The 25,780-nt window shown below is 41.0% G+C and overlaps 2 protein-coding genes across 3 annotated transcripts in view; both read left to right on the top strand.

Annotated features, from left to right (window-relative positions):
• LOC114661087 (parvalbumin, thymic CPV3-like) overlaps window positions 1-25,780 on the top strand; it is a 171,767-nt gene that overhangs the window by 2,824 nt on the left and 143,163 nt on the right. Inside the window, exons 3-5 of one of the 2 annotated variants that reach the window (XR_007936221.1) lie at window positions 2,454-2,586; window positions 4,003-4,112; window positions 6,587-6,785. Coding sequence is in view for 1 of the 2 variants with exons in the window: in XM_051933667.1 (XP_051789627.1) it covers window positions 2,454-2,586; window positions 4,003-4,112; window positions 6,587-6,612 (269 nt within the window). In the remaining variant the exon portion in view is untranslated. Of the gene's footprint in view, window positions 1-2,453; window positions 2,587-4,002; window positions 4,113-6,586; window positions 6,851-25,780 lie in introns of those variants that run through there. The other variant, XM_051933667.1, reaches the window with a different exon arrangement.
• LOC114660085 (alpha-N-acetylgalactosaminide alpha-2,6-sialyltransferase 2-like) lies at window positions 16,233-22,557 on the top strand. The gene is made up of 5 exons (XM_051933666.1): window positions 16,233-16,400; window positions 16,618-16,962; window positions 17,036-17,116; window positions 20,232-20,322; window positions 22,301-22,557. Exons 2-5 carry the CDS (start codon window positions 16,904-16,906, stop codon window positions 22,469-22,471), a joined length of 402 nt encoding a protein of 133 aa, XP_051789626.1. The 5' UTR covers window positions 16,233-16,400; window positions 16,618-16,903; the 3' UTR covers window positions 22,472-22,557.

The raw sequence follows: 25,780 nt of genomic DNA, 5'->3' as shown, positions 1-25,780 counted from the left end.
ATCCTTTAGAACAATAATTACTTATTTAAAACATCTATAAGATCTTGTCAGCATATAAATCCAAGATGATAAAGGGATATAGAAATAATTTTCTCCAATAGTATACACACACATAAACACATCCATACAGTAGTTTGTGGGTGTGTGTGCTTAACATTTGAAACATAAATATATTATTTAATTTTACATAGGCAGAACTCCTCATGAACACATCTATTTCTTTATGTAACATTTTTTGGGGGGTATGTAAGTATGTCTGTCACCTCATTATCAACATTATCTACTTACATCAATTGTGGTCTCTAGAGGGTACAATTGAGCCAAACTTAAATGTTGCTTGTGTGGCAAAAGTAAGTAAAATGAAAAAATAACTTCCTTCATGCAAGACTTTTACTGGGTCAGTAAGTAAGTGTGCCATATTACATATGTTCTATGTGATAATGTCAGGGAAATTACTACCTTATATAAGGAATAGCCAAGATCCAAGTTACAAATGCCTTCAACTGGTCGTTCTTTATAACAGCAAGGTTGAGGGAGTCTGTCATTTACGCAGGTCACTTCAGCGTGTCAAGACTGGAGAATATAACAAAGCAACAATAATCTTAAGTAAGTTAGGTTCATTTGCAGAAGATAGAGAAGAAGAATATCCATCCATCCATCCATTTTCCAACCCGCTGAATCCGAACACAGAGTCACGGGGGTCTGCTGGAGTCAATCCCAGCCAACACAGGGCACAAGGCAGGAACCAATCCTGGGCAGGGTGCCAACCCACCGCAGGACACACACAAACACACCCACACACCAAGCACACACCAGGGCCAATTTAGAATCGCCAATCCACCTAACCTGCATGTCTTTGGACTGTGGGAGGAAACCGGAGAGCCCGGAGGAAACCCACGCAGACACGGGGAGAACATGCAAACTCCACGCAGGGTGGACCCGGGAAGCAAACCCAGGTCCCCAGGTCTCCCAACTGCGAGGCAGCAGCGCTACCCACTGCGCCATCGTGCCGCCCAAGAAGAATATCAGTTTGCACTAATCAGTATATAGATAAATGGTATACTGTAATCTTTAACACACCCGTATCTATAGGTCCCATAACAGTTATAGAGCTTAAAAGTCTTTAGCACACATCTATATTTAAAGAGGAGAACCTTATATATAAATTCTTACTGAGAAGAAAATAAAACGTATTGTCATTATCTCATCATTCCCTTGGTAGTGCACTGGGGCACAAATGGTAAAGAATGTCTTAGTTAAACAGACAGGCACAGTCAGAAGCACTTTACAAATTCATAAAGAAAGCTTGCCTCTTGGTATGCGTTATTCACATTGCATTTTGCATCATATGCCTCAACGTATGTATTCATGCAGAAAGAGATGTGTAGGAGTGAATGAATTATACACATGCAAAGTGAATATCAGGGTGGAAAAAAAAACATTTGTATTAAATCAAGTTGGCTGCTGACAGCAGTGATAACAACCATCAATCAGTAGTAATTACACCACAACAATAAATTCTGGAATAAGCAATAAGTTTTCCCAGAATATCATCTCCAATTCTTTGGTCCATGTTTCCTGTGTTGGGTAATTCATTGGTATCAGCTGACACCTCAGCAATATATGAATCCAGAATCAGCACACTTTTTGCATGCTAGGGGTTTCACTAGTACATAGATAGATAGATAGATAGATAGATAGATAGATAGATAGATAGATAGATAGATAGATAGATAGATAGATAGATAGATAGATAAACAATGGCAAAGTAAACCAATACATGTGCAGTGGAAAGAGAGCAACATAGAGCAAAATAAGAGTTGGGAATATGGATACCCCTTAACCATTAATATTAAAAAAGGTTCCCTGCAGCTAAACAGACAGAAGACAAAGAGGCTGGCTGCAAAACCCAATTTACTGTCATCAGCACACTTTTTGCATGCTAGGGGTTTCACTAGTACATATATAAAAGATAGATAGATAGATAGATAGATAGATAGATAGATAGATAGATAGATAGATAGATAGATAGATAGATAGATAGATAGATAGATAGATATGCAAGTAATCCAACAGCAATACAGTACATACCTTAAAGTGTAAAACTAATTACCAGACCACAATACATAATAACAATAATAACCCAATAACCTAAATATCATCCTCAAACCAAGTCCAATACCACAAGCACTGACACGTGCACAAGTGCACCCCAAATCAGGCACACCCCTTTGTGACACTGCATTTCATTTTGTGACACACCCAAGCCAGACAGACACTTTCATGGACAGTTAAAAATTTGGGTAGTTGATACATAAGATGTTTTATGCTTGGTGGAAGAAAATAAAACTTAAGAGGTGTCAGAAAGTTGTTATTCTATTCAGCTCAAGTTGTCTGCTCTTTGCAAGATACTTAGATTTAATGGTCAATCTCGGTTTTGCTTTTCTCAATAGCTGAAAACAGCTTCAATCCCAAAAAGTTCTTCCAGCTATGTGGCATGACAAAGAAGAGTCCCAAAGAGATTAAGGATGCGTTCTGCATCCTGGACAACGACAGGAGTGGCTTCATTGAAGAGGATGAATTGAAGTAATGTTATTAATTTTATTACCTATATAATTTAAAGTGACCCTAATGTCAAAGTTTTTTACTATGTAATGGTAGTCACCTGCGGTGGGTTGGCGCCCTGCCCGGGGTTTGTTTCCTGCCTTGTGCCCTGTGCTGGCTCCAGCAGAACCCCGTGACCCTGTAGTTAGGATATAGCGGGTTGGATAATGAATGGATGGATGGTAGTCACTGCATGAACAGTGATGCCTCTCTATGCTTATCGGGCTGAAGCATGACTAGGGAAAAGTGAGTTAGCTGAAAATGATGATCCAAGGTGCTGGATCTTCTGCACGATATACTGGCAGAGCTCATCTATAGAAACTTTTCATAGAGTTGTCAACCTTAGAATATGTTTCAATAAAGTTGGACAGCCGACTGAGAATTTATGTCAAACTGTGTCCTTTGTTGTTTTGACTGATATGGCACCATTCTGTAAAAGACACTATATAAAAAATAAAGTTATTTAACTGAATGTTTGATACCCCGTCTTTCAGAATGGAAAGCAATAAACAATGAAGGTAATTTTCTTTTGAAAGATCACTTCATTTTACTAAGTACAGTTATATGTACAATAATTAAGCCAAGGTCAATAGAGTTGCCCCCACGGGACTCTTTTGAAGACAGCTTGACACAGCTGTTTGCGACTTTACATAAGGTTGGTATGCCTCGACACCTGCACCAGGGCAGTTCAAAAAGGCCTGCCATTTTTCTCAACTTTTAACACATACCCATCCATAAAATGGGCATAATGGCATTTTCTGGGTATATGCTCCATAGGAGTCAATTGGCACTTCTCAAAAAGTACAATTCTAAGCACAACAGCCCTACTGCTGGTCCCATGGGCTTCCATGCAGGTGACCTATTGAGTAGCCAACGTATATGAGAACTGAAGACGCTGTTCAACCAAGTCTGTTAAATAAATAGAATTCATTAGTATATGTAAGGAAGTTTGTATATTCTTTGTACACTGTATTAGTGATATACTGTATGCGCTTAAGACTGAACTAAATTGAAAAGGAAGTCAAGCCTCTGAGTTCAGGGTCTGGTGCATCACCCTCACCTCTACCATATGTGACACATGGGCCTTATTATTATCATTACTTATTATTTGGCTGACCCCTTTATCCAAGATGACTGACAATGTTTGAGATACAATTGGTTGGTACAATTGTAGCACACTAAGTGAAGTGACATGTCCATGGTCACACAGTGTTAGTAGCAGGATTTGAACCAGTAACCGCAGGGCTTTGAGTCCAAAGCCTTAACCACCAGAACACAGTGCTTGCCACGGCTCATTGAAATCGGAGGGCTTTTTGAAAATAGAACTGTTCTCTGTGTCATTATAATACTACTTATATGTTGAACTCACTAGCTTACTGTGTGGTTGTGGACTTTCAGGTATTTCCTACAAAGATTTTCCCCTGGAGCACGAGTGCTGACTGCAGCTGAGACTAAATCCTTCCTGTCTGCTGCTGATGATGACAATGATGGCAAGATTGGAGTTGATGGTGAGGAATTGTTTCATGTCATTTTTGAAGTGGTGACTTTAATGATATGGACTACCATCTCACCTTCATTCCTCTAACGTACTACAAGGGTTGTAGCACTGATGTCGCGTAGCTCTAGAGTCCTACACACAGCCTGCTCATTGTCCGCATAGTATTCACATTCTCTTCATTTTTCTGCAGACACCTGCCCAGTTCCTGGGGTCCTATTCAGGATTGTCTGCTGTCTTGTGTGCAAAGGTTTTGCGATAATTTTGGTTTCACCATAACCTTGTAAAAGATTAAGATATAAACTAATAATTAAATTCAATTTATTCCGCAGTACTGTAACCCAATGTAAAAGATAAGAGCATTCTGTATGTACTAAATACATTCACAAAAGTCTAAACTACAGAACTATATTCAATATAAACAACAAAAAAAAACCACACGCTGTATGATTATAGAAATATAAATGTTCACAGAGTTATATACATGATTCTGTCATGTTCTGAGTATACACTATACGAGAATAGAAATAAATGGTAAAAGTATAAATATATTTACATAATGCTGGCAACTGTAGAAATAAACACAAAATAGTCTGTAGAGATTACATAATACACAGTAATTGGACATGAGTGTATGTTGCAGTGTATCTGTATGCCTGAACCTCTATAACTAGTGGATAGATAGATAGATAGATAGATAGATAGATAGATAGATAGATAGATAGATAGATAGATAGATAGATAGATAGATAGATAGATAGATAGATAGATAGATAAACAATGGCAAAGTAAACCAATATATGTGTAGTGGAAAGAGAGCAACATAGAGCAAAATAAGAGTTGGGAATATGGATACCCCTTAACCATTAATATTAAAAAAGGTTCCCTGCAGCTAAATAGACAGAAGACAAAGAGGCTGGCTGCAAAACCCAATTTACTGTCATCTAGGCGTAATTCGGAAAACATCTGGGGGTAGTTTTGTCTCCTCCAGAATAATTAAAGAATATTACCCTGCTTTCCATTAAACATGCCCCTTTGAAAAGTGCCTCAGCTAATTGTAGTGAGATGGATTTTCAAATTTACCTACACACGTACATGTTTATACACAAAAGGAATGCTTTATTATTGAAAGACAATACAAAACAGAGGAAACAGCAAATTACAACAAAACAGAAAATAATAAATGCCTCTGCCCTCTGAGCCTAGATAAACAGTAGTAACTTCAGGCTACTCTGTCACTTTTCATGTTTCTCACCTTTCAGTATTTTGGCTCTTTGTCCTTTCTCCCATTTGTCCCCTTGTCTAATGGATTTAAGGTATTTTAATATTGTGCCAACAACTCCTTCTGGGTACCCAGCTGTAACCATTTCCATGATATTATTAGTCTCTGGTGTCATCTGGGTGGAACCCCCCCTTCCCCATAGTGGCACATGGTATTCCTGCATGTTAACCTCAGGGGTGTACAGCGGGAGAGGGCCAGTTTAGTTTTTCTTCAAAGTACGCCTCTGAGGTTATAACACATAATGTCCCTTGATGGTCAATAAGGGCACTACTACCTTGATTAACTTCATTAAATATATGTGTGTGTGTTTCTATATGTGTGTTTGTGTGCGCATGTGTGTATCATTATATACAGTATTATATATATATATATATATATATATATATATATATATATATATATATATACACACACGAGGGGGGACCCAAAAATAACCAGAATTTTGTTGTTGTTAGGTTGGTACTTGTAGTACGTGGTTGGGCTGCTAGGGCGATCTAGTTACACTCCTCACAAGTCAGTCTCCCAAGTGCCATCAGTCTGGAAGGTTGTGCTTGTGTTCAGTGAACCTTTTTGTAAAAGTAGGTTGCGCAACAGTGTGAGAAGGAAAAGCCGTGATTTGTGGGAGTCGGGCGATTGGTTCTTTCATCATGACATCGCTCCATCTCAAACTGCTCTCAGCATTCGCCAATTTTTGGCAAGAAACGGTATGACAACCCTGAAACACCCACCCTACTCACCGGATTTAGCTCCGTGTGGTTTCTTTTTGTTCCCTCGGATGAAAAAAGACTTGAAAGGAAGGCGTTTTGCTGACGTCGAAGAGGTAAAACAAGAAACGACCAGAGCATTAATGGGCATTACTTCAGACGAATTTAAAAAATGTTTCGAACAATGGAACAAACGGTTAGATAAGTGTATTTCCATCAATGGAGAGTACTTTGAAGGAGACTAATTGTAGTTTGTACAGAAAATTAAATTAAACACGTTTTAAAAATATTTCCAGTTATTTTTGGGTCCCCCCTCGTATATATATGAATATTTGTGTGTGTCAGTGTGTGTGTATATTAATGGGCCCAGGCAACAAGAAATAAAGAAGATACAAGCTATGAGTTAAGATGATTTGAGATTTCAGTTTGTGATTGTCTCTATTTTACATTCTCAACAAAAACTCTCATTCTTACAAAAACTCTGTGCTACTTTCATGACAGAATTTCAAGCCATGGTCCTGTCCTGAATGTGCAGCCTGGGAAGAGCATGGACTGCTGGGGTCTCCGCTGCATGCACGCCTGAAGGTGAAGGGAACAAACTGCACTTAAGTACATCCTCCATTTGCATCCATGCCAATTATTTTTGGAAAGACTTGCCCTGTGGACAGACAGCATGCAGGCTTTGAAATTCTATGCTTCTGTTGTAATACCCAGCTTGTCACCAGGATGGTCTTTAAATATAATTAAAAAAATACAAAACCATAATCTTCTGCTGTGTTTTTTATTGAGGTGATCATACATTCTTATACAGATCATACATGTACGTTCTTATATTGAGCAGAAAAATTCTATATAAATCAAGTTGGAGTGGTAGGTTGATGTGTACACAGAAGCAAACTTTGTAGTGAACTTCATCTGGAGGTTCTGCTGCCCTCTCACCAACACATGTCTCTCTTTCACCATAATACAATGTTTTACATTCAACCAAGTCATAACTTTGACCAGCCAGCTTCACAAGTTGATGTCCATGATGTCTCCAAATTTTCAAGCTGACAGAGGTATAGAATTTGATCATTTTAAGTATTACACTTCATCTAATTTAAGTTTATAAATGACCACATTTCCATCAATGTTACACTCTTCCTTGCTACTAAACTGTTCTTGATTTAGGATCCTACTCCCACCAGAATCCTGGAATAAAATACTTTGGAGGAAGACACTTATAATTACGGGCGGCACGGTGGTGCAGTGGTATCGCTTCTGCCTCGCAGTTAGGAGACCTGGGTTCGCTTCCTGGGTCCTCCCTGCGTGGAATTCGCATGTTATCCTCCCACAGTCCAAAGACATGCAGGTTAGGTGCACTGCAATCCTAAATTGTCCCTAGTGTGTGTGTGTGTGTGCCCTGCAGTGGGCTAGTGCCCTGCCTGGGATTTGTTCCTGCCTTGCGCCCTGTGTTGGCTGGGATTGGCTCCAGCAGACCCCCGTGACCCTGTATTTGGATTCAGCGGGTTGGAAAATGGATGGATGGATGGACAATGACTGACTGACTGACTTATAATTATTCAGCCCCAAAAATGGCACAACTGTGTACAGCGCCAACAAAACTGAAGATCACTACTATCTGTCAGAAATTATCACAAAGCCAAGCAGGTCAGACAGAACTGGGGCTACATCTTGATTTTGTGAAAAGCGAAATTCCAATTAGAATATAGCTGCAAGTCTCCCTTCAATGTTTTCAAACAGAACGTGCATGGTTTATGCAAATGTTACTTGGCACCCAGCTTTATATAATTTATTTGAATCTTCACATTATGAGGTTTTCTCCCTTGCATTAAAAAGAAATGTTTATTAAACTGGAGATTTTGAATGTAGTGTTCTCGTGGTTGTACAAGAGCAAATTAGTGGATTCTTCAATGGACATCTAGGGTTGGTTCCTGTCTTGTGCTTCATGTTCTCTGCAACACTCACATAGATTTGAAAATTGACAAAACATACAGTGATATCTTAATTTGTTCCTGATAGTGTCACAAGAAATGAAGGAATATTGCAAACCAAATAAAATAAATGTGGAAGAAAATAAACCTATTGACAAATCCATCCATCCATCCATCCATTATCCACCGCTTATCCAAGGTCGGGTCGCGGGGGCAGCAGCCTAAGCAGGGAAGCCCAGACCTCCCTCTCCCCGGCCACCTCCTCCCGCTCCTCTGGGAGGACCCCGAGTCGTTCCAAGGCCAGCCGAGAGATATAATCCCTCCAGCGTGTCCTGGGTCTGCCCCGTGGCCTTCTCCCAGTGGGGCATGCCCGGAACACCCCACCAGGGAGGCATCCAGGTGAACCACCTCAACTGACTCCTCTCAGTGCGGAGGAGCAGCGACTCTACTCCGAATCTCTCCCGGATAACTGAACTCCTCATCCTATCTCTAAGGGAAAGTCCAGCCACCCTGCGGAGAAAACTCATTTCGGCCACTTGTATCCGCAATCTTGCTCTTTCAGTCACTACCCAAAGTTCGTGGCTATAGGTGAGGGTAGGAACATAGATCGACTGGTAAATCGACAGCCTCGCCTTTTGGCTCAGCTCTCTCTTCACCACGACATATTGACAAATGTGACAATAAATAAAAATATTATGTGAGCATAAATTAAATGCATCTTTTTTGCTTACTTCTTATGTATTTGTGTATTTCTTCATTTATTTATTTCGGTGACACTGCATACAACATAAAATATGGCTAGAAATAAACTCTCATTTTCACCCATCAAAGCGGACAGGGCGAGCTCTAGCAACAAATGTGTTATGATTGGTGTAATGTCAGTAGACGGCTCATAAATTTTTGGCCATCAAGTGTTACATTATAGGCTGACACCACATGACTCCCGAGAGGATACTGAATTCTGGGCTTCCTGAATTAAAGTAGCCAAGCTGTGTAGTAATCATGTCTGCCACTGACATGCTCAGTCAGAACTTTGATCATGAGCTCTGCTTGCCTTGGGAATCAGGTGGCTCAAAGGTACACAAAAAGTTGTGAGTGTGTGCATCCTCTACGGACAATTCACCAATCAAAACACGGAACTCACTATATGCCGAGTGAGTATGCTGTATGCCGAGTCACTGAAACAAATAAATAAATGAATATAAACTCCGATGAATGCACAACACAAAAACATACTTCATGACACATAATTTATGCCCGCATATATTGTGTTTTTATTTACATATTCTAACATTTTACAAAACATTTATTTGAACATTTATTTTTTATTTAATTTTTTTCTCCAATATATTGCTCAATCACGGCCATTCTTAGCAGTTTGGGGGCCCTACACGGTTCAGAAATGTGAAGGCCCCGGATAGGGGGGGGGTCCGGGGGGGGCAGAGCTCGGGAAGGTGTTCTAATAAAACGTCCAGAAAAGGCCTTAGATGACCAATAGGCCTACATGTACGCTTGTGTGTATGCAGGGTGGTAAAATATTGATTTTGTTCTGGATCTGATAATATAGGAATATTTCATGATTTTATGGGGATCTCTCTGAATGAATCCGAAACGAATTTCTAAAATTAACATTTGCTATAGTGCATCTGGCAAAGTTACGATGGCGTGGCAATATTATTAGGGATTTAGGTGAAGATTGCAATTTGGATAATAAATTACCATTGTTAATAAGACTAAGAGCTGCACTGAACTGAATTTCCTGGGACTGGCACAGATGGCTGCAGTGCCAGGGGGCATGACAGGGGCCCCAGGCCCACAGCCCGACAACAAAAAAAAAAAAAAATTGTAGGTTGGGGCCCTACGCAAATGCGTAGTTCGCGTATGCCTAAGAAAGTCCCTGGCTCAATAACACGGATTGTGTTACTAACTGCCGGAAAATAAGATGTTATTGTCTGTTTTGTTGATTTTCAAAACTATGCAAGTGTCTCAAGGAGACTCAGACACAAAATAACCCAAGACGTCCAATTGACAATCAACTCATTTGTACTTGCACCCTCATGATAAACACCCCACACTCACTCTACTTTAACATCGCCACTTTCACAAATATGTCTTTTTTAGTGATGGTGAGGTGTTTTGTGCTATTTAGTGGAGTGTGACACCATGAGTCTACAATAATGAACTTTTTCGCAATACAGTATTCTAATTTTCTGAGATACTGAATTTTGGGTTTTCATTAGCTATAATGAAATAAAAGTTTTATAATGAAAAAAGAAATTCCCAGTTGATTCTCAGGTCCGTCAGCAGTGTGTTCTGCTCCAACTCTGTTCAATGCTTGTATGGACTGGGTGTTGGGCAGAACGTGGGGTCCAGCGGCTGTGGGGCATCGGTTGGTGAAGAAAGATTCACGGATTTTGACTTTGCTGACGATGCTGTGATCTTCGCTGAATCAATGGAGGCTCTGATCAGGGCTCTCGAGAGACTGAGCGAGGAGTCTGAGTGTCTGGACTTGCAAGTGTCCTGGACAAAAATCAACATCAGGCCTTTAATGAGCTCTTGGGCATGGCCATCAGCAAGTGTATCTGTTTGCAGAGAGAGTGTCGACCTCGTCGAGAGGTTTACTTACCTCGGCACTGACATTTATGTCTCTGGTGACTCTTCCTATGAAGTCAGTAGACGGATTGGGAGAGCATGGGGGATCATGGGGTCGCCAGAAAGGGGTGTGGCACTCCCGATATCTATGCAAAAGAACGAAGGTCTAAGTCTTTAGAGTCCTGGTACTTCTTGTCTTGCTGTATGGTTGCGAGACATGGACGCTATCCAGTGACCTAAGACGAAGACTGGACTCCTTTGGTACTGTGTCACTCCGGAAAATCTTTGGATACCGTTGGTTTGACTTTGTCGAATGAGAGGTTGCTCAAGGAGTCCCGAATTTGGCACATTATCGTAATTGTGAGGGAGCATCAGTTACGGCAGTATGGCTCTGTGGCACGTTCCAGCTCATAAGATCCTCATTGTTGGGGACCCAAGTGGCTGGACCAGGCCAAGGGGTCACCCACATAACATCTGGCTGCGGCAGATAAAGGGTCATTTCCGGAGGGTGGTGTAATGGGTGCGGCAACGCACTGTGCCAGTGCATGCTCCCCAACTTGACTTGATTAGCTATAAGCCATAATCACCAAAAAGAAAAGAAATAAACACTTGAAATATATCACTCTGTGTGCAATGAATCTATAAGAGTTTCACTTTTTGAATTGAATTACTGAGATAAATTACCTTTTCAATGATATTCTAATTTATTGAGATGCACCTATAATATTAATACAATTTCACAGAACACTGGCCCCTGTGCATGACAAGATTCATGATTTTATATTCTGCATTGGGCATGGCTCTAACTTGTTAATTGAATTTTCATAATAATTCAGTGTGTTGCTGCTCAGCTCACTTCCCAATCGTTTCCACTGTTAACCAGCTACCCTCCATTGTTTCAAGGACCACATTGTAACCGGTGCTTTGAGAGGACATGGTGTCAAGCCATATGACCAATGACTGCTGCCAATCAAACTTGTTACAGATGCTGCTGTTTATGCTGCAAATTTCCAATAGCGATCCTAGTTGAATATGCCTGTTGCATGGATTGGTAAAGTGACAAAGTGAGAATTTGTGGATAAAAAAAAAAAAAAAATGAAGGCACTCAGAGGCCTTCATTAAGGTCAAATGTTGGGGGTATGGGGTTTGAGAGTTGCCAATGAAAATTGCCTTGAACCACCCAAACAAGACATGGGCTCAAAATGCCAATGGGGAAGCCCAACGTTCGCACTTAATGTGCACTGCTCAGAATGCCAAAGGTTATCTGCTATTCAATCACACTGCTTGATATGTACCCTGCTATTTGATCTAACTGCTTGAGAGCCAGCTAATGGAAACCCCCCAGTTTGCACACTTTAATCATGCTGCTGGAAACTGCACCACCACCACCCTAAATGTTCTAAAATGGGCACTGGTTGCTATGCCACTCTAGCTGTATTGTGGTTTTGCAATGCTGTATACAAACACATTTATATTGCTCATACAGATGACAAATCAAAAATATATATAACAAAACAAACCCAGCCTTCAAGGTCTACAATAAGATATTTAAAACAACCCTCTATTCTCTTGCTGGGGGCATATTGCAACGTCTCAAAGCCACCTACAACCATTTTGGAATAGTTTGCACATACCATAACTTTGAACACTGCCACTAACACCCTATTTTATTTATTCTGCTGCTTGATAATAACATTAAACTAACATTATTAATACCAAGAAGAAATTTAGAAATGTAATACTGACAGTCCTGCGCTAACGTAAATTGTGTCTCCTTCAAGTACTGGCCTACTTGGTGGTACGGTTATCGACGACTTCATATTTTTTTGTTATTGATATACTCAGTAATACCTCGGCCTCCAACACAGGATAAATAAGATTTCTACCTCCACATGTTTTGGCATCTCAGGCTGTTGTTCTCGGAACCAAACACATCTGTTTTCAGAAACTGGCATGCTCGGTGAAAATCTGAATTTGCGAAAGCGGCAGATTAATAACCGGGATAGAAAACGCTGCCTCAGAATTACGCGCCTTGATGCCGCGCTTGCGCAGTTCGCAGTATCTCTGCTTGGCATCATAAATAACGGAAGTTCTGATTGGTGTGAGAGTGCATGTTTGTAATAGCATTAATATGATTGGTAGTTTAATTCACCGACGAATGTACGCGCCAAAGCGGTCTTTCTACAACGACGTGCGTAGTGCGTATATTACTGTACACTGTTGCTGAACTGGGAAATTAGTCTTGTTTAAAATACAGAACAAACGAGGTTTAAAAAAAATAATACATCGACACACCAAAATTGAGCAACGACATCGAGACTGTCCCGGGAAATGTGGGACGTCTTGAATGTTTGTCAGGGTAGCTCCTACTGTGTGCTATTTTCAGGCTTGCTAGCATTCCCACCCTCTAGGATTTCAAGAAATGAATTATAGGGATATTAAATTGATTCGCTACTGTTTGATGACTGTGGGTGAGTTGTTTTTAAGCGCGGTTAATTATCACTGTCTAAATACTTAGAGAGGAATCACGAGAGCGCACCTTAGTTGCCAATTATCAGCTCCGTTATTTGCTCCACGTGTTGTGCCTCAGAATTCGCTTGTCCCCATAGCGCAACAGGTGGAACCTTAGTGATATGTAATTTGGATCATTTTAACCTCTGTACGTTTAGCTGTTCCTTCGGTTCATTTTCAGATTCAGAGTTTGGTCTTTACGTAGCGATCTAGGCTGAATGTATAGTATACCTTCGCTGGCAATGATCAGGAGGTTCAGACGCTTGCCTGTTTTGATGCTGGTTTGTGCGTTACTGTTGGCAGGTGCCTTGTACCATTGTGTGCCAAACATTCTGTGGAATCCTCATTTTGGCAGGTAGGATTGATTAAAACATATGCAGTTCTTGAAATTCATGAACACTTTTCCTCATAAAAATCACTTTTGCTTTTTTAGATGATTGCTGTCTTAGACTATATAAAGTCTCCAAATCTAAAGGACAGAAATGTGTTAATTATTGGAGGAAAGCAGGTAGGTGGTGATGTGATTAGTGCTGCTGTCATCAGATGGGGTTCAGATACTTCCTTCTGATCTTTCCCTTTAATGACCTGTCACAACCATGATGGCACAACCGTCAGCTGAGAGAATGTTGACCGTATCAAAAGGTTTACTTACCTTGGCAGTGACATCTGTGTCTCTGGTGACTCTTCCTATGAAGTCAGCAGATGGATTGGGGAAAGCGTGGGGGTCATGAGGTTGCTGGAAAGGGTTGGGTGGTGCTCCTGGTATCTCTACTAAAGCATGAAGGTCCAAATCTTTAGTTGCCTGGTTCTCCCTGGCACTATTGCCATGGGATGCGATTTCCCCCAAGGGTGATCTGGCTCACAGAGTCCTCATTGCTGAGGATCCATGCAGCAAGACCAGGCCAAGGGGATTCCCATGAAACACCTGGCTCTGGCATAAAGATGGTCATTTCTGGAGGGTGGGCCTGGACTGCTTGTCTGCCTAGGGGTTGCCAACCAGGATCCTGAGGGATTTTGTCATGTGGTAGGTATGGCAATGTGCTGTACCAGTACATGCTCCCCAACCTGACCTGATCTTTCCCTGACTGAGTGCATTTTTTTTTTTTTTGTCCCATTGTCCTCTCCTGTCCCCAAGATGTATGTATTCAATTGGCTAATAATAAACTGGCCTCCTGTGAGTGATTGCTGGAGTGTGTGTATATATGGTTGATGAGTTGTCCTATCATCTACCTCATGCTTTGGGGATCAGCTTCAGGATCCTGTAGCTCCTTCCATCCATTATCCAACCCGCTATATCCTAACTACAAGGCCACGGGGTTCTGCTGGAGCCAATCCCAGCCAACACAGGGCACAAGGCAGGAAACCAACTGTAGCTCCATCCTTATAACCCAAAGTCAGGGTTTTTGTGTAAAAGGAGAGAAAAAATTGGAAATTGTTACAGGTGGAAAGTGGCATAAGTGAAAGATGGATCACCAGCACCTTAAGGGTGGAATTGGGTGGATAAAGTTTCTAAAGGTAATAGTGTTGTAAAAAAAAAAAAAATTTTTTCCAATTTTTTTATTTTTTTGTGGAGTATGTAGTTCCATTGGGTGAAGCGTCTGCTTTTGATAGGTGAATGCAGTTGCTGTTTCTTCTGTCTTTATTTCACAGAGGAAAAGTGGAAGTGCACGTTTTAATAAAGGACATGGGACCATTGAAGCTCCAGGGAACACCAGTAATTATGCCACTTGGGGATGAGTATGGCACTGATTTCACATACACCAATGGGGTAAGGGCTCTGAGAGAGTAAAGTGGCAGATAAAAGGGATGTGGGGTATGAGATTTGGTTTGTGTTTTAAGAGGGGGTGTGCTGAAGCTGTTGACTTATCCTTGCCTTGCCCAAAATCAACTAGGGGGCAGTGGTGTCATTTATCTTCCGGGGCTTGAAGAGACCCCATCCTCTCTCATAGTTTCAAGGGTCCAGCCCCTGATCTTTGAGAGCATAGCCCACCCCTTCCCCTTCATTTTCCGTGTTCTCACATACATGATAGATAGGTAGATACTTTTTTAATCCCAAGGGGAAATTCCCATACTCCAGCAGCAGCATGCTGATAAACAAAAATATTAAATTAAAGAGTGATAACAATGCAGGTATACAGACCGACAATAACTTTGAATAATGTTAACGTTTACCCCCCGGGTGGAATTGAAGAGTTGCATAGTGTGGGGGAGGAACGATCTCCTCAGTCTGTCAGTGGAGCAGGACGGTGACAGCAGCCTGTCGCTGAAGCTGCTCCTCTGTCTGGAGATGATCCTGTTCAGTGGGTGCAGTGGATTCTCCATAATTGATAGGAGTCTGCTCAGCGCCCGTCGCTCTGCCACAGATGTCAAACTGTCCCGCTCCATGCCTACAATAGAGCCTGCCTTCCTCACCAGTTTGTCCAGGCGTGAGGCGTCCCTCTTCTTTACGCTGCCTCACCAGCACACCACCGCGTGGAAGAGGGCGCTCGCCACAATCGTCTGATAGAACATCTGCAGCATCTTATTGCAGATGTTGAAGGACGCCAGCCTTCTAAGGAAGTATAGCTGAGCTTTGTCCTTTCTTACACAGAGCATCAGTATTGGCAGTCCAGTCCAGTTTATCATCCAGCTGCACTCCCAGGTATTTATAGGTCTGCACACAGTCACCTCTGATGATCATGGGGTCCATGAGGGGTCTGGGCCTCCTAAAATCCACCACCAGCTCCTTGGTTTTGCTGGTGTTCAAGTGTAGGTGATGTATGGTTGATGCATGCAGAACTCTATGAATACCCCATGTCTTCTACCTTATAATAACCCAAAGGGACCCCCTCTCCCCACCAGTCTTTAACTCTTTTGGGGCGGATGTCAACTTTTTTCGACAGCAGGGGTTGAGGGGCAGATGGCAATAATCGGCTGTAAATGTCGAGAAAACTCTGTTATATTACAGATAGACACGCTTTGCTAGGAGGACTGTTAGACTCGTTGACTTGATGTCGAAACCCTGTATATGTGTGTGTAACATAGAGTAAATGACGTCTAGAGTGGCAATGACATCCAGCGAAAGAGCGAAGCAGATATGCAAAGCAAAATACTCTGTATTTGAGGGAGGCTCTAGTGTTGTTGAATTCCACAGCCAACCGTCATATGTTTAGTGACTGGCATCACATGACCTATCCAAGCCTGCCTGCCTGCATCCGTTGTGCTGTGGTAGGGAGCGGGGGGATTCTGAACGGCTCCAACATGGGAATGGAGATTGATAATCACACCTATGTGTTCAGGTGATGGCATCTGGAACTGGGAGAGGGAAGTTGGGTCTTAATGTAAAGATGGGTGGTGCCCATTAGCAGGCAGCACTACTTTGGCCCTAATGAGTTTTATTCTTTGGGTGGTGGAGTAAAAGCTAAAACCGCTCTTTTCCCTTCTCGGACAAAGAAGTTGAGCACTCGCTGCCTGGAGCACTAGGTTCTTATCGATTAATTCAATTTGCTTTCTCAGAGTAAATGGTGCCATCACTAGAGGGCATGAAGTGGATGTTGGAAAGCGGACCTCCTTTTACTTTTCCTCTATGAACACCATGAAGAATTCTTTAAGAAGTTACTGGCACCTGGGCTTTGAATTACCCTTATCAGAGGCAGGTAGCACTGTGGGTGAGGTCACTAAATGTAAGCTGACCACCATGTTTTCCTTGGATATGAATGTATTAAACAGTAAAGCTGCACACCTCCATTCCAATTAGGAGACACGTTACGTCTTTATCCCTGACCACGTGTGTGACTATGTGATGCTGAGGGCTGTGATAACCAATTCACCCATCCTTTCTGGACCAGACCGCTCTGACAGGTAAGGCATAGGAGTTGGGTTTTTTTTTTCCCAATTGGATCACTCTGCTGGTTTGTTTCCTTTATTTTTCTAGTCCATCTGACGTTTTTGATGACCCAGTACCAGAGAAGTTTAAGATGCTGCATCCCGATTTTCTGCTCTACCTGAGGAACAGGTCAGCTCTGTTAGTTGGTTTTTTTTTTTTTTTTTTGTGTGTGTGTTGATTTGTAGGTTTGATTTATTAAAAATATCCGCAGTGGAATCCCAAAAGTGAAAGGGCTGAAGATCTGGTTAAAGGGATCCAAGTAACCGAGTGCTGTCTCCCAATGCTCCAAGTGAGCTTGGTGCCTCCTAGTGGTCCTTTATTCCAGCGATGCCAGCCCATCTGCACTTCCCGGCAAATCTGTAAAATCAAAGCTGAAAATGGGACAGGTCCCGCAAAAGGACAAACCTAAACTTTGCCAGATATAATTTTAGTAGCATTTTTTTTTATATCCAGAATTTTAGTGTAGATAATGTCAGAAGCATACTTATGTAGAGATTTGGGGGTGAACCACTGGGGGTGGGGGGGTGCTCTGTGCTATAGAGGAATATTTTGGACAATTCAATAAATGTACTGTGAAATGTGGTGGTTTTTAAATGCATTATGGATTGTGGATTCTGAATGTACTCCAACCTCTTCATCTTCTGGTTTTTTTTGTAATGGATACATTTGCTATTGTTGCCCATCAATCTACCCTCAGTGACCCGTAATGGCATTATGGAAATATGATTATTAAAAATCAAACACTGGAATTTCTCATTCATGTACAGTAAGCACTTGGGCCCATTAAGCAGTCTGAATACTCTCTCTCAATTCAGTATACTTGTGTACCTATTTAATAATAATAATTCATTACATTTATATAGCGCTTTTCTCAATACTCAAAGCGCTATAACTTTTATTTCAGTGATGCCACATGAAACAAGCCATGAATTTTTTTTTATTTATATACTTTTTATATATATATAATAATAGAGGGTGGTCCAGATCTAACTATGCAACTTTTAATGCAATGCAGGAAAACAATGCAAGACAAAAGAATTGTTCGAAATATCTTGCAATAAACGAATGCAGGGCAGGTGCTGCCATCTATCGGCAACAAAAATAATTTTTTGTGAATTCTCTGTACTGTATTAAACTTGAGTTATAGCGTAATGAAAATTGCATAATCTGGACCACCCTGTGTATATATGTGTGTGTGTGTGTGTGTATGTATGTGTGTGTGTATGTGTATATATATATATATATATATATATATATATATATATATATATATATATAATAAAATATCTCTCAATGTTGGTAGTTTGGAATCTCGAGAGTACTGTGTTTTTAATTGCTGAATTGTCATTACTCAAAGTTGTAAGTCTTTTGTGGCAAGAAAAGTTGCCCAGAATAACCACACAAAACGACATCACTAATTCAAGAAGCTCCTTATTCACATTCAGGAGTCTGCATCTAAATTATCTGCTGTAAATGAAGATTTATGCCCAACTATTCACCAATCAAAATACAGTACCACCTAGAGACTGGGGGGAAAATTGTGACACATTTTTATCGTGTGTTTCATGTTGTATGCGGTATCCCTGAAATAAATGAATACATAACAAGCAACAGACATTTTATGAAAGATTATGCTCCTATATCATTTTTATTTGTCACTGTTTTGTTGTGTATGTTCCTGTGTAGGCCTATTGTTTCCTTTTATTATGTAGACTTTACCAAAATGCCTCAAACCCCATACACTTACCATCCTGTGGTCATATAGTGCATTTTAGAATTTCCTCCTTTTTCCCTTCTATATAACCTCGGATAAGTGGAATGAAAGAACAGGCAAGGGAGGGAGCTACACATTTAATTATGTATTTTAGGTAACGTGCCCATATTAAAATTAGTTTGACAAATACCATTACGATGTAAACAGCAGTGAATCTTGCGTCCATATGCAGCTCTCTGATTATCTTCAGTCTGGCTTGTTCTTTATGGCCTTTAAATGGTGACCAGCTGCATGCCTGTCTCAATCTGGCTTCTGAGATAGTTATGCTCATCAAATTCAAAACCTTAAAACAGTGATACCTGCTTTTATAACCTCGTCTAGATGACTGCAATGTGCTGCTTTTTGGAATGAGCCAGGCCTCCATTGCTCGCCTACAGCTGGTGCAAAATGCTGCTGCTCGATTTTTAACTGCAACAAGAAAGCATGAGCATGTTACCCTGATTTTTGGCTTCCCTTCACTGGCTTCCAGTTAATTTTCGAATCCAGTTTAAGATCTTTGTATTTGTTTTTTAAATCCTTTAATGGTTGTGCCCCATTTTATTTGTCATAACTGCTGCCCCCTTATGTACCGTCTGTCTCGCACTCTCAGGTAAGCAGACCAGATGTTTTTATGTGTCCCTAAGGCACGATGCAAACTCCGAGGTGTTCGGGCTTTTTCAGTTGCAGCCCTAAAACTCTGGAACGATTTGCCGTTGCACGTTAGGCAGGCTCCTTCACTAGCTGTCTTTAAATCTTATTTAAACACACACTTTTACTCTCTGGCTCTTAACCCATTATGATATGTTGGCTATCTGTAAACTTTTTATTATGAATCTCTTCAGCTCTTATGTGTTTCTGTTTCATTTTACCCTTTGGTTATTGTGTGTCTGATATGTTGGGTTTTTATTGTACAGCACTTTGGTCAGACTTGATGTTGGTTTTTAAAGTGCTTTAAAAAAATAAATCAAGGAGAAATGGCAAGAGAGAAAGGTGGAGTAACTTATACCAGTGGTTCTTTCTGCTTTAAACCATTCTACCCATTCATAAACTTTTCATTGAATCGTGCTGTACTGAGCTAAAATCCTTTCTTGAATTTCAACACGGTTCATTCCTGCAGCAGAACATCTACGTTCGTTTGACTTTGGCTTCAACTAGACCGGCGACAGTATGCTTTCTGTGCTCTAATAATAATTCTTTGGATTTATATAGCGCTTTTCTCACTACTCCAAGCGCTCAGCAATTGCAGGTTAAGAGCATGCTCTACATGTTCAAACTGTCCATAAACTATTGCGAACAAGTTGTATTGTGTCCGCTTCTATCCATTGCAGCTACTGTGTAATTTTCAAATTGGCTTTACCTTTTAGATGTACCCTCACAAGTTTGTCTAAAATATCCCTCCATACTGTGCTGCTATACTTTTTTTTTTTATGCTCTTCCCTGCCTGTTTTATATTGTACTAATAATTTTTTATGTTGCTATTGCATAATGCAGATTTTTGAAGACCGTTCACTGGAATGACCCTTTCTATCGCCCATCCACGGGGGCCGTGATGCTTCTGACTGCACTGCACACCTGTGACCAGGTGAGACATGCATAGGATGTTTTGAATCTTTCACCTTCGGTGAGTTCGGACATTTTCGTGATCATTTATTTTCTTTTGAAAGGCACTGTAAAGTAATTCTTAAGCCTTTTGGTGGCACTTTATTTTTATTAAAAAAATGTATATCAAGGAGCAGTAACCACACCAAATGCATCTCCCTAGTTTGGTCTCCCTGTACTAATGGGCTGCTGAAGAAAAGGAGATTTGAGGATGCGGAGATTGAAATATGCAAGGGTAATAATGAGGGTGCCCAGCAGACTGGCTTGTTAAAGTGAGGTTTGAAAATGACTACTGTAAAATAGGTCGCTTTAACCTGCTGATGCTGATTTTCATTCCAGCTAAGCCCCTGACTTAAGGACCTGTTTAAGTAGTGACTGTTCTTGTACTAACATTTGTCTACTGCTAGTTTAATATGGACTCTGCTACTGTTTGTTTGAATTCTGCATGTTGCCCATTTGTCCCCATGGAGTTTTCTCTGGGGACAGAAGTTTACTGTTAAATTAATGGCCCCTATTAAGATCATCTGCACAGATTGATTGCTGTCCTGTAATGTGCCTGTGGGTGCCGGGGTGTTCTTTTGTACCTGTAGTCCTGCAAAGGAATAAGTAGGTCCAGAAAATGGGTGGATTAAACTCCGCTGCATGCCCTCCCCAGTTAAAAATGGGTAACAGACTGCCTTCTTTTAGCCATTAGCAACTATACAGATCCTCTCAAGCTGTGGCTGGCTTGATGGAGACCATTGGTGGACAGCTATTGTTAGGTCTGGCCAGTGACTCTGGCTGGGCCACTCAAGGTTAATCCCAGAGTTGTCCCTAAGCCACTCCTCTGTACTTGGGAACATTGTCCTGTTGGAAGTGAAACCTTTGGCCCAGTCTGAGGTTTACGTTTTCATTAAGGATATCTCTGGCTTTTTCTCCATTTAGTTTTCTGTCAGCTCTGTCTAGTCTCACAGTCCCTGCCTCTTGAAAACAACCAAGCAGGATGCTGCTCGACACTTCTTCAGTGTTCAAGTGATGAGCAGTGCCTGGTTTCTTCCTGATTTGACACTTAATTGAACTGTTCAGCCTCAATACTATGATTTCATCATACCGTGGACTCTTGTTGAGAGTCCTTTAGGTGCCCTTTGGCAAACTCAGAGTAGCTAGAAGACAAATGAAGCCACTTGATCATAAAACCCAGTCACATGCAGTGTTGTGGTTGTCCATTGGGAGGTTAATCCCCATCTCCATCATTTACACGGTTTGGGTGGACAGCCAGCTCTAGAAAGAACCATGGTTGTTCCAACCTTGTTCCATTTAAGAATTATGGAGGCCACTGTGCTCTTGTGAGCCTTCCATCCTGCAGAAATGTTTTTTGTAGGCTTCTCTATAATGGTACCTCCCGTGAAATCCTGTCTCTACAATCTACAGGTAATTCCTTTGACATCCTCGCTTGGTTTTTGCTCTGATGTACACTGTCAAATTTTGGACCTTTTTTATAGTGGCAGGTGTTTGTTTGGAGTCCACCTTTTGCCAGTTGAATTGACTGGACATAAGGAAGGACAAAGTGTAGAAACCTCTCAATGATGATCAATAGAATAGGATGCACCTGAGCCAGATTCCAAGTATCGTAGCTAGGGTCTGAATGGCAGTGTAATAATTCAGTTTCTCTCTCTGCCCTTCTGGGATATTGAATGCTGCTTGATAATTCTGGCGCAAGGCTACAACATACCAATATGTGAAATAAGTTAAGCAATGTAACACACACACACACACACTTCAAAAAGTATGCACATCCCTTAACTTATTTCACATATTGGTATGTTGTAGCCTTACGCCAGAATTATATATAATTTTTTTCCTTCTGCTGCCTGGCTACTTCCTACCTGTCTTGCTAGTGCCACCTCTGCTGCTGTAAAAGACCATGCCCTCCCTGCATTTCGTATTTGCCAACATTGTATCCTTGTCTCTGACTCCCCTAGGTTGATGCATATGGTTTCATAACACCTGATTATGCCCGCTTCTCAGACCACTATTATGACCAATCAAGGGAAAAGGTGTTTTTTGTCAAGAATCATGACCTGCGGCTGGAAATGAAGTTGTGGGGCCTACTGGACCAAGTTGGTGCCATGCGACTCTACCGCCGGCTATGATGCTGAAAAGCTGGAGACCTAATATAGGCTTATAGAGTAGTCATCCTTCAATCGGGGGATTGGATCAGTAATTTTTATAAAGCAAAAAAAAATAAATCAAGTTTTATACTGCTAGAAAGGCCTGCTTACACGAAAGTGTAATGTTTTTTGAAGGTGGGTAAGGAGCTGGTCCAATGGCAAAGTTATTAATCATGCGATTTCTCTACCCAACATTAGCCTCAGCAACCCAAGCTTGCTCAAGCTGGTGCATTCAGGCCACCACGTGGATTGGTGGTACGTCCACCACATGCACTTGTGTATATAATTCTCTCTGTTTTGAGCATGTGCTTGAGCATTGAAGACCCCAATTTGGGGCTTCACGCAGTCTCATTATTCATGATAGCCAACATTTTGTGCTGTGGAGAAGCTCTTACACCAAAAATTAGGTAGTTTCTATAATATCTCTCGAATTTGTACAATGTCCCTCAGAGCAGTGGTTTTCAAGTTCAGGCCCAAGGGACCTCCATACCAGCAGGCTTTTATTCCATCTGATTTCTCAATCTGTGTGTCACTCTTATGTTTAATGGATCACATTGCTATTCATCTGCCATACAAATAATTCTTAAATGCAGTGTCTATAAACATTATTCACCCTTTGTACATTTTTTTTTTTTTTTAATTTGTTATTGTGGGCGGCATGGTGGCACAGTGGCAGCGCTGCTGCCTCGCAGTAAGGAGACCTGGGTTCGCTTCCCGGGTCATCCCTGCGTGGAGTTTGCATGTTCCCCCCGTGTCCGCGTGGGTTTCCTCCCATAGTCCAAAGACATGCAGGTTAGGTAAATTGTCCCTAGTGGGTGCTTGGTGTGTGTACCCTGCGGTGGGCAGCCCTGTGCTGGCTGGGATTGGCTCCAGCAGACCCCTGTGACCCTGTGTTTGGATATAACAGGTTGGAAAATGACTGATTTTATTGTAATCATTCAATACAAATAGATCAATTTCTACAAAAAATAGGATTGAAAACAAATCGACCCCCACCCCTGAGAAAGAGAGCATGGCCAACAAAATAAATATTAAAGCTAGTAAAAATAAATAAATTGAGTTTAATAGGCAGATAAAGATAAATGGAGAAGAAAAAGAATTGGGAAGAGAATCTACATCCTCAGTGCTTTAAGAGCTTATTCTAAAATATTATTGATTTAGATCCTGCCAGGTTTTGAAAATGTTCTGCACAGATCCTCTAAGTAAGAATTTGATTTTTTCCAATTTCAAATAATATAAAACATCAGTTACCCACTGAGCAAAATGAGTCTGCATGCCAATAGTGTAGTAAAGGCAATCAGTTTGTTTGTCCTTCTTCACTTTAAGCCCATTTGGAAGAACACCTTTGTACATTTTCACGTTCTGTTATATGACAAAGAGCCCGTTTCGACAACGTAAGATGAAACGGGCACAAGTCTGTGTCAGCAGTGTATGAAGAACAAATGATAAGTAACGAAGAAGTTGTATTGTAATGATTGTAGTCCGCTTTACTCATTACTGTACAGGCTTGTACTGTTGATGAATTTTCCAGGTCTATAGTATAATATTGAATGATGAATGTTCCATTACAATATGGAATAGTAATAAGTATAAGCACCACAAACCTGATATGTGTATTGAATGAATGCGTAATTGAATCAGAATGCGTAATTAGGCGATTTCAACTACAGCTCGAGGCCTTTCAGGCCTCTAGAGCTTTAATTGAAGTCGTCTTTCTCTTTGAATTTTTGCGGCCGTAAATCCGCCACCTGCCGCAATGTTGGGGTTGGATGTTGGTCTCGTAAGGTTTTTCGGGCAGCTGCGCAGAAGGCGACTGCGCATTCGGCTTCGGACGGACGTGAGTGAGGAGGCAGGCGAATTATGTATTAAGATTACACACTGGATTTAATTTGGCTTTTTAGACACTTGGCAACAGAGAAATATTTTTTTAATATCCAAGTGGAAAAAGATCCCCCTGTGGCTGCCGGTTTTTCTTCCAACCAGATTCACAGTCAATAACAACTGATCACAGTTAATTAGCTGGTCCTTTTTTTTTCTCTCTTTTTCTGCATTCAGAGAAGCACAACTTTATCTTTTTACATTTATAAGACATTTAGAAATGCTGATTTTTTTTTTTGTAAAGCTATAAATACTTAACTCTATTTTGTTGTTTTTCTATTGGTTTTTTTTTCCCTTTTTTGTGTAGTTTGCTCCCTTCACTTAAACCTAACAGTGAAAATTAACAACAAGCAGAACAGACACCCAGGATGACGAAAGCTGCCATTACTTCAGAGTCCGACCCAGTAATTAGTAAATAATCAATTAAATAACCAGAAAACCTGGAAAAGTAGGATCAAAATGCTGTTACCAACTATAAAAAAATAAACTACATTTTCCCCATTTAACCTGTAGATTTTTATTAAAATGTACTAAGCAAACTTATTTTTGTAATCTGTACATTGACTCCAAAATACAGAACCTGGCACTTAATGATTCATTTAATTAGGCTAGGAGTCCAATGAAAAATGGAAGTTGGATGGAACAAAAACCTTCACCCACAGTGAGTCTGCAGCCCTGAGGTTGGGAACTGCTGGTCTAAATTAGTGATAAATAATACAAAGCACAAAATAACTGATGGCATAAGTATTCGTCCTTTTAATATGACACACCTAAATCATTACGGGTTTTAGTAGGATTAGTGCAAGGGCAATCACCTGGCTGGAGTTTGCATTATTGTAGTGAATGTGGAAGGATTATTTTGTGGTGTGTCAGTATGTTGCCCAAACCTACACAATGAAGACAACACAACACAACAAGCCCCTCAGTGAAAAGAACAAGTCAGGGGAGTGAGAGAGATAAGAAAATATCCATGTCACTGAATAACTAGTTAAATCAATCTTTAAGAAATGGAAAGAGTATGGCAGGGCTGGAAATCTGCTAGAGCAGCCCTTCCTCAAAAACTAAAGAAAGCCAGTGAGGGAGGCCACCAAGAAGACCCCTAAAGGAGTCACAAGCTACACTGGCTGACATTGGAAAGACTGTGCAGGCAACAGTAGCTGCCTGGGTGTGCTTCACCAATAGCAGCTTATTTGGAAATTGGCAACCACAGGCCATCTCCGCAGAGGAGGCACATGGGACACTCTGAAGTCAGCTGGAAGGTGGTTCTGTGATCTGATGAATGCAAAGTTGAGGTTTTTGGCCATCAGGGTAAATGCTATGTTGCACTGCACATTATCAAACATGCACCATCCCCACTTGTGAAGTGGGGTGGTGGCAGCATCAGGCTGTGGCAATGCTTCTCTGCAACAGTTT

The sequence above is a fragment of the Erpetoichthys calabaricus genome, chromosome 11 (assembly GCF_900747795.2).
Source record: "Erpetoichthys calabaricus chromosome 11, fErpCal1.3, whole genome shotgun sequence".
NCBI lineage: Eukaryota > Metazoa > Chordata > Cladistia > Polypteriformes > Polypteridae > Erpetoichthys > Erpetoichthys calabaricus.
This window is presented reverse-complemented; position numbering and strand designations above follow the sequence as displayed.

Coding starts and splice junctions, on each gene's coding strand:
- LOC114660085 (XM_051933666.1), top strand. CDS start 16,904: ATGCTGAGGGCTGTGATAACCAATTCACCCATCCTTTCTGGACCAGAC. Junction 17,117..20,231: donor CTGCTCTACCTGAGGAACAG/GTCAGCTCTGTT, acceptor TGCATAATGCAG/ATTTTTGAAGACCGTTCACT. Junction 20,323..22,300: donor CACTGCACACCTGTGACCAG/GTGAGACATGCA, acceptor TGACTCCCCTAG/GTTGATGCATATGGTTTCAT.